Genomic DNA, 12,066 nt, shown 5'->3' on the forward strand with positions numbered 1-12,066 from the left:
TCCTTCCTTCCTTCCTTCCTTCCTTCCTTCCTTCCTTCCTTCCTTCCTTCCTTCCTTCCCCAGCCCTAATCTGGAAAGTGGAAGGAAAGAAGAGTAAAGGCTGGGCGGCGGAGGAGGGGAAGTTTAAAAAGGGGGCGGCGTTCCCTTTAAAAAGCCGCCCGCCACGCCGCGCTCCCTCGCAGCACTCGCGGCGGCTGGCTTCTTGGCTCCCGGTCTCCCCCAGGCTTCCCGGCTGTGATTGGCGAGCGAGCCTCCCGAGCTCCGTCGGCCGTGACATCAGCAGAAGCGGAGCAAGCAAAAGCGAAGGGGGAAGGAAGTTCACCAGCAGCACCTCGAGCCCGCTCCGAGCGCTGGCGGACGCGGAGCCGAAAGAGAAGCAGCATCTCTGCGCGCCCGGGCTGCTGGGGTGAAGTTGCAGCCGCCGCACCAACCAGCCGAGGAGAAGCAAGAGAAGGAAGTCGCCGCCGCTGCCCAGGCTGGGTTTCCTTGAAGGCTGCTGTTTGCACCCGGGAAGGAAAGTGCAGGAAAAAGGGCAAAGTGGCGAGCTAGCCCGGCATTCAACGTTTCTTCGCCGCTGCCATCCCCGAGAAGGCGAAGGGCTCCTATTTACAGCCACCCATCCGAGAGAAAAGCGGCTGTCGGTGCTTCGTCGGCCTTGATCCGGGACGCAGCCTGACCTCCCCTCGTCCCGGGAGACTCTCGCTTCCCCCCACCCCCCACCCCCCACCCTCCCTACATCCCGAGCCTTCCAGATCTTCGCCTGCCTACTCGCGAGCAGGCATGTTTTCCAGCCAATCCGGGCCTGGGAGCAGGGCGCCGGCGGCACGTCCACTTTCCCCGCACTCTCCGTTCAGACGGCGCCCTTTGAGCCTGGAGTGATGCGGACGTCGGAAAAGGGCGCCGGGCGAAAGCAGCAAAGCGGGATCGCCGCGTGCCCCCCACTCCTCCTCCTCCTCCTCCTCTTCTTCTTCTTCCTCCTCCTGGTCGGCTTGACACCCCCATTTCGGCTGCTTCGCAAACTGCTTCCTCCACCCCACCCCACCCCACCTCACCCCTCCCCGCAAAAGATGCCGGGGTCGACAGCGTTTTTTCTACCCGGAACAAGCAAACACGCAGGCAACCCTGCACTATTCAGCTCAGTGAAGTCACGCTTGAAACGGCTTGAAACGCCCGATCAGCTGATTTTCGGGGCGGAAAGCGTGCGGTGTTGTTGTGTTTTTTTTCCTCCCCCCAAAAGTGAACGGCAGCTTTCCGTACTAGTGTATTGGCATGTCAAGGCAACCCTGCACTATTCAGCTCAGTGAAGTCACGCTTGGTTAAAAAACAGATTTAATAATAATAATAAGAAGAAGAAGAAGTTGGGCTGATCAAATGTTTCAATAATGACTGAAGGAGAGCTGCTTGTACCTTGGTCTTTGTGCTGGTGTCTTGACATGCCAATACACTAGTACGGAAAGCTGCCGTTCACTTTCGGGGGGAGGAAAAAAAACACAACAACACCGCACGCTTTCCGCCCCGAAAATCAGCTGATCGGGCGTTTCAAGCCGTTTCAAGCGTGACTTCACTGAGCTGAATAGTGCAGGGTTGCCTGCGTGTTTGCTTGTTCCGGGTAGAAAAAACGCTGTCGACCCCGGCATCTTTTGCGGGGAGGGGTGAGGTGGGGTGGGGTGGGGTGGAGGAAGCAGTTTGCGAAGCAGCCGAAATGGGGGTGTCAAGCCGACCAGGAGGAGGAAGAAGAAGAAGAGGAGGAGGAGGAGGAGGAGTGGGGGGCACGCGGCGATCCCGCTTCGCTGCTTTCGCCCGGCGCCCTTTTCCGACTTCCGCATCACTCCAGGCTCAAAGGGCGCCGTCTGAACGGAGAGTGCGGGGAAAGTGGACGTGCCGCCGGCGCCCTGCTCCCAGGCCCGGATTGGCTGGAAAACATGCCTGCTCGCGAGTAGGCAGGCGAAGATCTGGAAGGCTCGGAATGTAGGGAGGGTGGGGGGTGGGGGGTGGGGGGAAGCGAGAGTCTCCCGGGACGAGGGGAGGTCAGGCTGCGTCCCGGATCAAGGCCGACGAAGCACCGACAGCCGCTTTTCTCTCGGATGGGTGGCTGTAAATAGGAGCCCTTCGCCTTCTCGGGGATGGCAGCGGCGAAGAAACGTTGAATGCCGGGCTAGCTCGCCACTTTGCCCTTTTTCCTGCACTTTCCTTCCCGGGTGCAAACAGCAGCCTTCAAGGAAACCCAGCCTGGGCAGCGGCGGTGACTTCCTTCTCTTGCTTCTCCTCGGCTGGTTGGTGCGGCGGCTGCAACTTCACCCCAGCAGCCCGGGCGCGCAGAGATGCTGCTTCTCTTTCGGCTCCGCGTCCGCCAGCGCTCGGAGCGGGCTCGAGGTGCTGCTGGTGAACTTCCTTCCCCCTTCGCTTTTGCTTGCTCCGCTTCTGCTGATGTCACGGCCGACGGAGCTCGGGAGGCTCGCTCGCCAATCACAGCCGGGAAGCCTGGGGGAGACCGGGAGCCAAGAAGCCAGCCGCCGCGAGTGCTGCGAGGGAGCGCGGCGTGGCGGGCGGCTTTTTAAAGGGAACGCCGCCCCCTTTTTAAACTTCCCCTCCTCCTCCGCCCAGCCTTTACTCTTCTTTCCTTCCACTTTCCGGATTAGGGCTGGGGAAGGAAGGAAGGAAGGAAGGAAGGAAGGAAGGAAGGAAGGAAGGAAGGAAGGAAGGAAGGAAGGAAGGAGAAGGAAGGAAGGATTTAAAGAGGAGGGAAAGGGGAGGGAGGGAGGGAGGGAGGAAGGAAGGAAGGAAGGAAGGAAGGATTTAGAGAGGAGGGAAAGGGGAGGGAGGGAGGGAGGGAGGGAGGGAACAAGCAAACGCTGCCCCAAAACTGGGGCGTTTCAAGCCATGGCTCCTCCGGCAACAGTCGCTTAAGCTGCAGTTCATCTGGTTCCCCCAGCCTTTCCAAATATTCCAGGCTGGAGCATTCACTCCCTCCGCAGTTCCTCCAGCCATTACGAGCCGTTTCTGGTTAAGTTCAAACAAATACAAGCAGATTCAAGCCGTGGCTCTTTCCGCCCCGAAAATCAGCTGATCGGGCGTTTCAAGCCGCGGCGTTTCAAAACGGCCACAATCTCCCGGCAAGACCTCCTCTGCAGTTCCTCCAGCCATTACAAAGCAACTCTGGTCAAATTCAGGCCGTTTCGGTCTAATTCAGGCAGATGCAAACAGATTCAAGCCGCGGCTCTTCCACCTGAAAATCAGCTGATCGGGCGTTTCAAAACGGCCACAATCTCCCGGCAAGACCTCCTCTGCAGTTCCTCCAGCCATTACAAAGCAACTCTGGTCAAATTCAGGCCGTTTTGGTCTAATTCAGGCAGATGCAAACAGATTCAAGCCGCGGCTCTTCCACCCGAAAATCAGCTGATCGGGCGTTTCAAGACGCGGCGTTTCAAAACGGCTACAATCTCCCGGCCAGACCTCCAGCTGCCTCACCTGACAATCGGGGAGGGGAGGGGAGGGGGGGAGGAAGGAGGAAGAAACCAGCGCACCCTTCGCCCTTTTATTGTCGCAATCGAAGAGGCAGGAGAATGCGGGGTGGGGAGGGGAGAGAGAGAGAGAGAGAGAGTAAAAATCCCTATTTTCGGAGCCGAGAAGAGAAGCGCGGCTACAGCAGTCGCTAGAGTTCCCCCCAAGGGGGCGGAGAAAGAAGAACTCTTGGAGCGTTTCTTTCGTAAATACGCGCGCAGGCACACACTCGCCCAGCCGCGCGCTTCGCCCAGCTTCTCGCGGGGAGTTTGCAAGCCCTTCGTTTCTCTTCAGGGCCGTCAGAAGGGCGAGCAAGTCTCTGCCCTGCCCTGCCCTGCCGTGGGGGTGGAGAGCCAAGCGCGCTTGACGTTCCTGGAAACGAGAAGGGCCTGCGGAGACTGACAGCAACCCGAGTGCCCAAGCGGGTCTTCTCAGCATCAGGCAAAGTAGCTCACATGCAAAACAAGCCCGGCAGAGGAGCCGGAGCAGCTCCGCTGCTGGGGGCGTGTCTCGGCCGGGCCTTGCAGGATCTGGGCCGGGCGCCTCTGCTCGCCGCTCCGGCTCCTCTGCCGGGCTTGTTTCGCATGTGATTCCGGGCCAGGTGCTGCTGAGGGCGAGCAGAGGCACCCGGGCGACCCCAGCAGCATCAGGCAAAGTAGCTCGGCCGCGCGCAAGTCCTCGGTAAGTTCTTTTTTTTTTGTTGACTGGAGTATAAGCCGAAGTGGATTTTTTCAGCCCAAAAAGTGGGCTGAAAAATTCGGCTTATACTCAAGTATATACGGTAATTAACAAATCAAAATGTTTTTTCCTCATAATATTGATAAATTTGAGGATTGGGTACAACTATATCTTTAATATTTTTAAATGCTTCTTATTGTATTACTAAGAATCCCCTTTAATCTGGAATAATTAAACATTCAAATAAAAAATAAACATTATTTTTTTATTTGATGGCTTATCAGATCTTTCTCCATTAAGAATCTAAGTTTGCTAACAGAAAGAAAGTCCTCCTAAAATAGAGATATAAAAACACATTCTTTATTTTGTTCCTGACTTTTCTTTGCTAGAAATTAGTTTTAATTTCAAGAGCTGTGGTGGCGCAGTAGTTAGGATGCAGTATTGCAGGCTAAGGTAAAGGTAAAGGTTCCCCCGCACATGCATGCTAGTCGTTTCCAACTCTAGGAGCCGGTGCTCATCTCCGTTTCAAAGCCGGAGAGCCAGCGCTTGTCCGAGGACGTCTCCGTGGTCATGTGGCCGGCATGACTGGACGCCAAAGGCTCACAGAATGCTGTTACCTTCCCACTGGAGTGGTCCCTATTTTTCTACTTGCATTTTTACGTGCTTTCGAACTGCTAGGTTGGCAGAAGCTGGGACGAGTAACAGGCGCTCACTCTGTTACGCGGCACTCGGGATTCGACCCACCAAACTGCCGACCTTCTGATCGACAAGCTCAGCGTCCTAACCCACTGAGCCACCGCGTCCCTCATTGCAGGCTAACTGAGCCCATTACCAGGAGTTCGATCCTAACTGGCTCAAGATTGACTCGGCCTTCCATCCTTCCCATGTTGGTAAAATGAGGACCCAGATTGTTGGGGGCAATATGCTGACTCTGTAAACCGCTTTAGAGAGGCCTGTAAAGCACTATGAAGCAGTATATAAGTCTAAGTGCTATTGTTATTGCTATTAATTCCTTTTAAAAGGAATAGATAAATAACTGTTTACCTTGTTCTCTTTCACTAAGGTCTCAGGTCCCATTGAGAAGACCCAAATAGGATGGGGATATTGGGGAAGCTGGGGGAAATCATTGCTTTCAAGTGCTTCAGCTACAATGGCCACTGTTGGTAAGGATATGCTACAAATCAAATGAACTTTCTTTTTTCTTTTTTTTCTTTTAGAAGTTAATGGGGCAACCACAAAATACCTTATGAAAAGTAAAGAAGGATATAGAGCAAGCTGAAAAGATGTTTTTTTAAAAAAATATATTTATATAGGAATAAATATATCTTGGTCTTTTGAGCATCACCATGGTCAGAAACATTTGGAACTGCTACTGTAGGCTAAATTGGACAAAGACATTTCTAGCCATAGGTTCACACGTGTGTGCAGGATGAAAAATAGGAAGAGTAGTTGTATCTAATGTGACTTAGCTGTTCGCAACGCTCTTTGTTTTTAGGAGTGTGTAGAGTTTAAGAATTGCTGTCATGTGGGAAGCTATGTTTCCTTTGAGGTTATTTGTGTTATTAAAAACATCTGCAAAATACATAATGTGTTTTGTTATCCGATACATTTTGGACGCGGTGGCTCAGTGGGTTAGGACGCTGAACTTGTCGATTGGAAGGTCGGCAGTTTGGCGGGTCGAATCCCGAGTGCCGCGTAACAGAGTGAGCGCCTGTTACTCGTCCCAGCTTCTGCCAACCTAGCAGTTCGAAAGCACGTAAAAATGCAAGTAGAAAAATAGGGACCACTACGGTGGGAAGGTAACAGCGTTCCGTGCGCCTTTGGCATCTAGTCATGCCGGCCACATGACCACGGAGACGTCCTCGGACAAGCGCTGGCTCTTTGGCTTGGAAACGGAGATGAGCACCGGCCCCTAGAGTCGGAAACGACTAGCACGCATGTGCGGGGGAACCTTTACCTTTACCTTTTACATTTTGAATATGTAGCACTCAATTCAAACCCACATAGCCTTTACAAACTCTTAAAGGTTCATATGTTATTTCTAATTGAAAATATAAAAAAATCCATAGAAAATTGAGATTAAGCTAGTGGCTAGAGTGAGCAAAACAATAGAATGCAGCCCATTGACTTTTATTTTGCCTGCTTGGAGAATACAGGCAGATCTAAGGGCTCCAACTTTCCTGCCATCAATAGATGCCTCAATAGATGCATTGTCACGCAGCCATGGGAAATGTTTCTCTTGTCCTGCTCTTCCCTTTGCAGTGTGGGATGGCAAATATAAAACAGTGCAGCGGTGGTTCAGAAAACCACAGGACATGTTCTTCTTTATTACTCCTTTTCTAGAGGCATTCAAACCAGATTTATTCTTCCTCTGCTTAGTGATCCTGATTGCTCTGACTTGGCCTAGGCCCAGATGAGCTGCCATTTATTGCAATGCATATGGCTAACTTTGGGTGGCAGCATAGAAGATCTGCAGCACCTTGATAGGCCAAGTTCCTGCTCCACAGAAGTATTTAATGTAATTTTAGACTTTATGCAACCTCAGGAATTTTATGAAGTTGCATAAAATCTAAAATTGTAATTTTACATGTTATGTAATTACATGTTATGTACATGTTATGTAATTTTACATGTTGTATTTTATGTAATTTTAGTTACTGCCTCATTTATAACCCAGACATTGATTGCTCCTTTTGGGTCTTATTTATGGGTCCTAGTCAGGGTGTTTTAATTTCACAATGTACTATATTTTAATTTTGTCTCAAATTTAATTTAGCACTGTTGTTGGTGCCAACAGATCCTTCATAAACACATTCCTTGTACTGGTCTAAGATTGTTAATAGAATAAATTCTGCCCCCCCCCCAAATAATAATAATAATAAAATAAAATAAAATAAAAAATTCTCTCTGCATCCTATTGATTTTTATTTTGCTTTCTTGGGAAATTCATCTCATTTTTTTCCCTCAGGGTTAACATTATCTCTTTTCTTTCTCTGTAGGTCATGGAATCTCAAATGTCATTGAAAAAGCAGAAACATCCTTAGGGATCCCCAACCCTAATGATTTACCATCTAATGCCAGAGATGCAATGAAAGGTCAGCTCTTACCTTAGCACATAAAATATTTTATATATAATGACCTTTGTTACCTTTGAAGTAATCTGTATTCTATGGCAGACAAGCTGAGCATCAGGCTGTCATATTAACTGCCAAATAACAAGACTTAGAAATATTGATATTGCTGGTATCTTAGAAACGTGTATATCCTAGAGGAAAAGCACCGGCAACCTTTGTATTACCGTACTTTGTTCAGGATATAAAATTTATGCCTGCATTAGGATAAACCTTTGCTTTTGTGCGGTGTGAAGATGGCAGAGTTTTAGTTTTTGTTATCAGTCTAGATAGAAATGGATGTTCATAACTGAACATAGGAGCTACTGGTTAGGTTCAGAGAATTGCTGTCTTAGTTTCATATTGCCCATAGAGGGTTTAGGATACTTTGAAGTATCTAAGGGCAGTTTTGACCTTCAATGAATGTTTTTCGTTTTGTTTTAGAAAGCCACAACTCTGAAGAAGTAAGCGATGACAAGAAAGAGACTGAAAATCCGTCACCTCTCAGTGGTGCTTTTGGAATGTTTTCTACCATTTCTTCTGCTGTTCAGAGCACAGTGAGCGAAACTGAAAGGATCATGTTAACATCTGTCTTGGTTTGATATTGCTGTGTCCTCAGTTATCAGCCCTTTAAAGTAGACCAGATCAAGAAATAGATGCCATTGAGGACTAGGACTCTATATTATTGAGATTGGCTATAATAATAAGGACCTTGCATGTCTGCCTGTGTTTTTCCTTCCTTCCCTCTTACATTCCAGAGTGTTGAGGATGCAGACTAGTTGTGAATCTCTTTGTAACATTCTCCCACCTGGCTGGATTTAGCACATATTCCTTCTGCCCCTGGTGCTTTCCTGACAATCTCTGGATTCTTTCTCCAACCTTCTACCTGGCTCTCTGAAGGTTCATTACATTGTCAGTCAGGGATGCAGGTTTTTTTTTTACCGTTTGCAATCTTTAATAATTGCTTTGTTTATTGCCAGTAAGTTATATGTGCCTTGTTTGGAAGTCTTGAATTACAAGTGTTTTCCTATCATAAAGAATTAAACTAATCTTGGGCATTTGAACTTCAGCCAATCCTTCAGTTGACATTTGGAATTTAATTGGACCAGTGTGAAAAGGATATATAAACCTACCAATTAGTCATGTTGTTGAAATTTACAGCTTGGTTTGGGATGAAGATGTAATGTGTTTACAAAGCACTAGTATTTGAATGTTGTTATACTTTCATATTGAATCTTTCACAAAAGCAGTCGACGACCCTAGTTCAAACCTGAGAAATAAGATAGATCCTCGGAGACTCATTTTTAAAGAAAGCAGGGTTGTTTCCATTTGAATCTCTGGGAGAATGCTGTTCTAGTGATAGATAGATCCAATATAGTGGAGCCTATCAGATTGCATTGTTTAATGCAGAGGTCTCCAACCTTTTGGGCACCAGGGACCGGTTCTGTGGAGAAAGGTTTTTCCATAGACCAGAGAATGTGTGGTTTTGTGTACTGCCAGCAATCCACGGATGGGGCTTTGCTTATTTGTGCAGACCAGTTGTTGGCATGCCGCAGCCCGGTTCCAGTCCACGGACCAGGGGTTGGGAACCCCTGTTTTAATGGATGGGATCTGAAGAAGACAACTCTGGCTGATATTACAGGATGGGAAGAAACAGTGAGAGATGGCCCTTCAAATTACAAGGCTCTATGCTGTGTAGAAGACTGTTGTGCAGCTGAAGTTTCATGATAGTCTTCAAGCCCCATAACAGAATGCATTGCAATAAACCACACAGTGAGGAAACCCAAGATTTGTTGTTCTTTGCTAGACTGATCTGAAATGAGGCAGACTAAAAACAGTGTTGGTATACACTTGTAGATGAGCTGTTTTTTTTAATGTAGCCAGTTCAAGGGTTATAAATGCATATTTTGGAAATTCTTACTTTCTGTCAACACATTTTCACTATTTATTTGTGTCCCACTTTGCTATCTTGTTTCCTAAGGAAAATTATGTAGATCAATCCTGTATTTTGAAAGTTTGGCTTCCAGAAGTTCAAATTGCCCGTATAGTATATATCATAAAATCTTTTCCTTCTTTCAAAGTGATATCTTAAAAAAGTGCAAATCTATCTTTTTTAGGGGAAAACAGTTATAAGTGGAAGTTTGGATGCATTGGAATACATTGGTAAAAAGACTATGGATGTGATAGCTGAAGGTGACCCTGGATTTAAGAAAACAAAAGGCTTGATGAACAGAAATTCCACACTATCTCAGGTATGGATTTCCCACACAAAATCTGGGAGAGATTTATTTCTGATCCTCTTATTAACAAATTATCAACCAACATAATAGTTCACAGCCTAGCACCAAATTTATAGCCAGCAACCTTTTCTCTCTCCGTGCTTTTTTAATGGTGTCGTTGTCACACTTCAGCTTCTTTATTTGTAGGTCTTGCGAGAGGCCAAGGAAAGAGAACAACAGAAGACAGCTGCTGAGGTTTCCATGACAACAGAGAAGAAAGCACATTATGGATTGCTTTTTGATGAGTTTCAGGGGCTTTCTCATTTGGAAGCTTTAGAGATGCTTTCCAGAGAGAGTGAATCAAAGGTAAATGACCTTAAGCGATTTTTTTTTTACAATCGAGGAGGAATAAGAATAGGGATCTATATAAACTCTGGGAGATAAATCCAATTACAGATTCTTTGCAGTACCAGTAAATAAAAGCCAATCAAAGCAGGAGAAAGGACTTTCTGTTGTTACCTATTCCATTTCTCTGCTTTAGGTAGGTCAGTATGTTTTTAAGTAAGAGGCATAAAAGGCTTTGTTATTCCCAGGAGTTATCTGACTGGGATAATCCAAAGAAAATCAATTCCATTGTATGATATGGAAACACAAGTATATGGAAACACTTTGCTTTTTGCTACCATTTTCCAAAAAACATTTTCAGTTACTTTGTCTATTTTTTTAATACTGCTGCTGTATTTCTCATATCGGATATGAAACTACCAGAGAACTACTGTTCTCATTGTATCTTTTCAAACAGGTGAAATCTGTTATAAGTACACTTTCTGGTGAGGAGTTTGCTACCTTAAAGGAAGAGCTGGAAAAGCTGAAAGAAGCATTTTCATTAGCTGAATTTGATGATGATGAAGATGATGATGAAGAAAAAAGAGGTAAATATGCAGATCCAACACTTGAATACCGACTGTGCAATAGTATATAAAGTGAAGCGAGTGAGGTAGCTTTTTAATATTCTGTAGCATTCAGTCATTGATGCTTATATTTTAGAGGCTCAAGCTTTTCATTAATCAAGTGAAATAAATAATAGATACTAAAAGCTACCATATTCAAGTAGCTTCTGAGTTAATGACCACAACGGAGCCCAAAATTTCTGTTGCTAAGCAAGACCTTTCTTGCCACAGTTGTTAAGTGAATCACTGCAGTTGTTAGTAACCCGGTTGTTAAGTGAATCTAGCTTCCTTAATTGACTTTGTCAGAAGGTTGCAAATGTGATCCCATGACACTGCACCTGTCATAAATACATGCCAGTTGCCAGGCATCCACATTTTTATCACCTGACCGGGAATGCTGTAATGGTTGTGTGAAAAACAGTCATCGGTCACTTTGTTCAGTGCTGCTGTAATTGCAAATTGGTCACTAAATGAATAGTTGTAAGTTGAGGACTACCTGTATTTTAATGCTCTGTTCTTCTGAGTAGTAGATAATTACCTGAAAATTTAAATGAACAACCAAATAACAGCATGGGACTTCCTTAACTAACATAATGTAGAGAGAAACTTGGTGGTCATAGTGGCTGATTGGAATCTTAGGGAGGAGACTTGTAATGGCTCCTGTGTCTATGAATCAGGCAACTTACATGTGAAAAATAAGAAGACAAAAAGCATTCATGTTTTTTCCATTATGTTGCTAGTATTGTGTTGGTTGCATAGCTGTTGATATGTACTTAACCGTGTTTTCCCCAAAATAAGACCTAGTCTTAATTTTTTTTTGGGGGGGGGCCTCCAAAAGAGACACCAAGTCTTATTTTTTTTGGGGGGAGAGTGTCTTTTCCACTCACCTCTGACACTGACAGCTTCGCCCAACTGGCCCATTTCTGCAGCCAGAGGAAATGCCTCTGCAGCTGAGAATGGAGCTCCGGCCTGCTTTTCGCGAAGAAATGCAGGCCGGGTGATGCAGCAGAAGAAGTGGGCTGGCGAGGACAGGCAGGCTGCAATGGTAAGTGAGTGCAGGGTGCGTGGGGCAGCTCCACCCCCCACCCCTGCACTAGCTTGATTTTTAGGCATGCACCTCACCCCAAAACTAGGGCTTATTTTGGGGGTAGGGCTTATATTACTCACACTCCCCAAAATCAAGCTACGGCTTATTTTGGGGGGGTAGGTCTTACTTTCAGGGAAACACGGTATTACCTTTAGAAAGCACCCCTATCTTTCGATCACAAAGATTATGAAAAAGTGTGCTCATGTTCTGAAACAGAGATGTGCCCCACTCGGGTTGTGAAAAACAACAAACAAGCCTATATGTAACATTATTGAAAATACACAATCTATTTCCTGTTGTTTTTAGGAGACGAAGATTTCACAAATGAAGTGGGCATACTCTTTTCACAGCTGTGCATCTCTCTAAAACCAGCTAAATTGCTCCAAGTGAGTATATATTTGTTTTTGGCTTTTAAGATTATCCATAGGCCTGGTCTGGAAGTAGTTTGTCTTTTGAAATTTGAAGTAGCTTGTAGTAAGTAGACTAACTTTAAATTTAATTAATTTTTATTTTAATTCATT

At 46.2% G+C, this 12,066-nt stretch overlaps 1 protein-coding gene across 2 annotated transcripts in view; it reads left to right on the top strand.

Moving 5' to 3' along the window:
- The window catches only part of FAM114A2 (family with sequence similarity 114 member A2), a 48,763-nt gene that overhangs the window by 6,205 nt on the left and 30,492 nt on the right, over positions 1 to 12,066 (top strand). For both annotated transcript variants that reach the window (XR_014491411.1, XM_083354339.1), the window contains exons 4-10: positions 5,243 to 5,342; positions 7,179 to 7,274; positions 7,734 to 7,846; positions 9,407 to 9,541; positions 9,716 to 9,874; positions 10,311 to 10,440; positions 11,852 to 11,931. Coding sequence is in view for 1 of the 2 variants with exons in the window: in XM_083354339.1 (XP_083210465.1) it covers positions 5,243 to 5,342; positions 7,179 to 7,274; positions 7,734 to 7,846; positions 9,407 to 9,541; positions 9,716 to 9,874; positions 10,311 to 10,440; positions 11,852 to 11,931 (813 nt within the window). In the remaining variant the exon portion in view is untranslated. The remainder of the gene's footprint in view (positions 1 to 5,242; positions 5,343 to 7,178; positions 7,275 to 7,733; positions 7,847 to 9,406; positions 9,542 to 9,715; positions 9,875 to 10,310; positions 10,441 to 11,851; positions 11,932 to 12,066) is intronic.

The sequence above is a fragment of the Vipera ursinii genome (assembly GCF_947247035.1).
Source record: "Vipera ursinii genome assembly, chromosome: 2".
NCBI classification, from domain to species: domain Eukaryota; kingdom Metazoa; phylum Chordata; class Lepidosauria; order Squamata; family Viperidae; genus Vipera; species Vipera ursinii.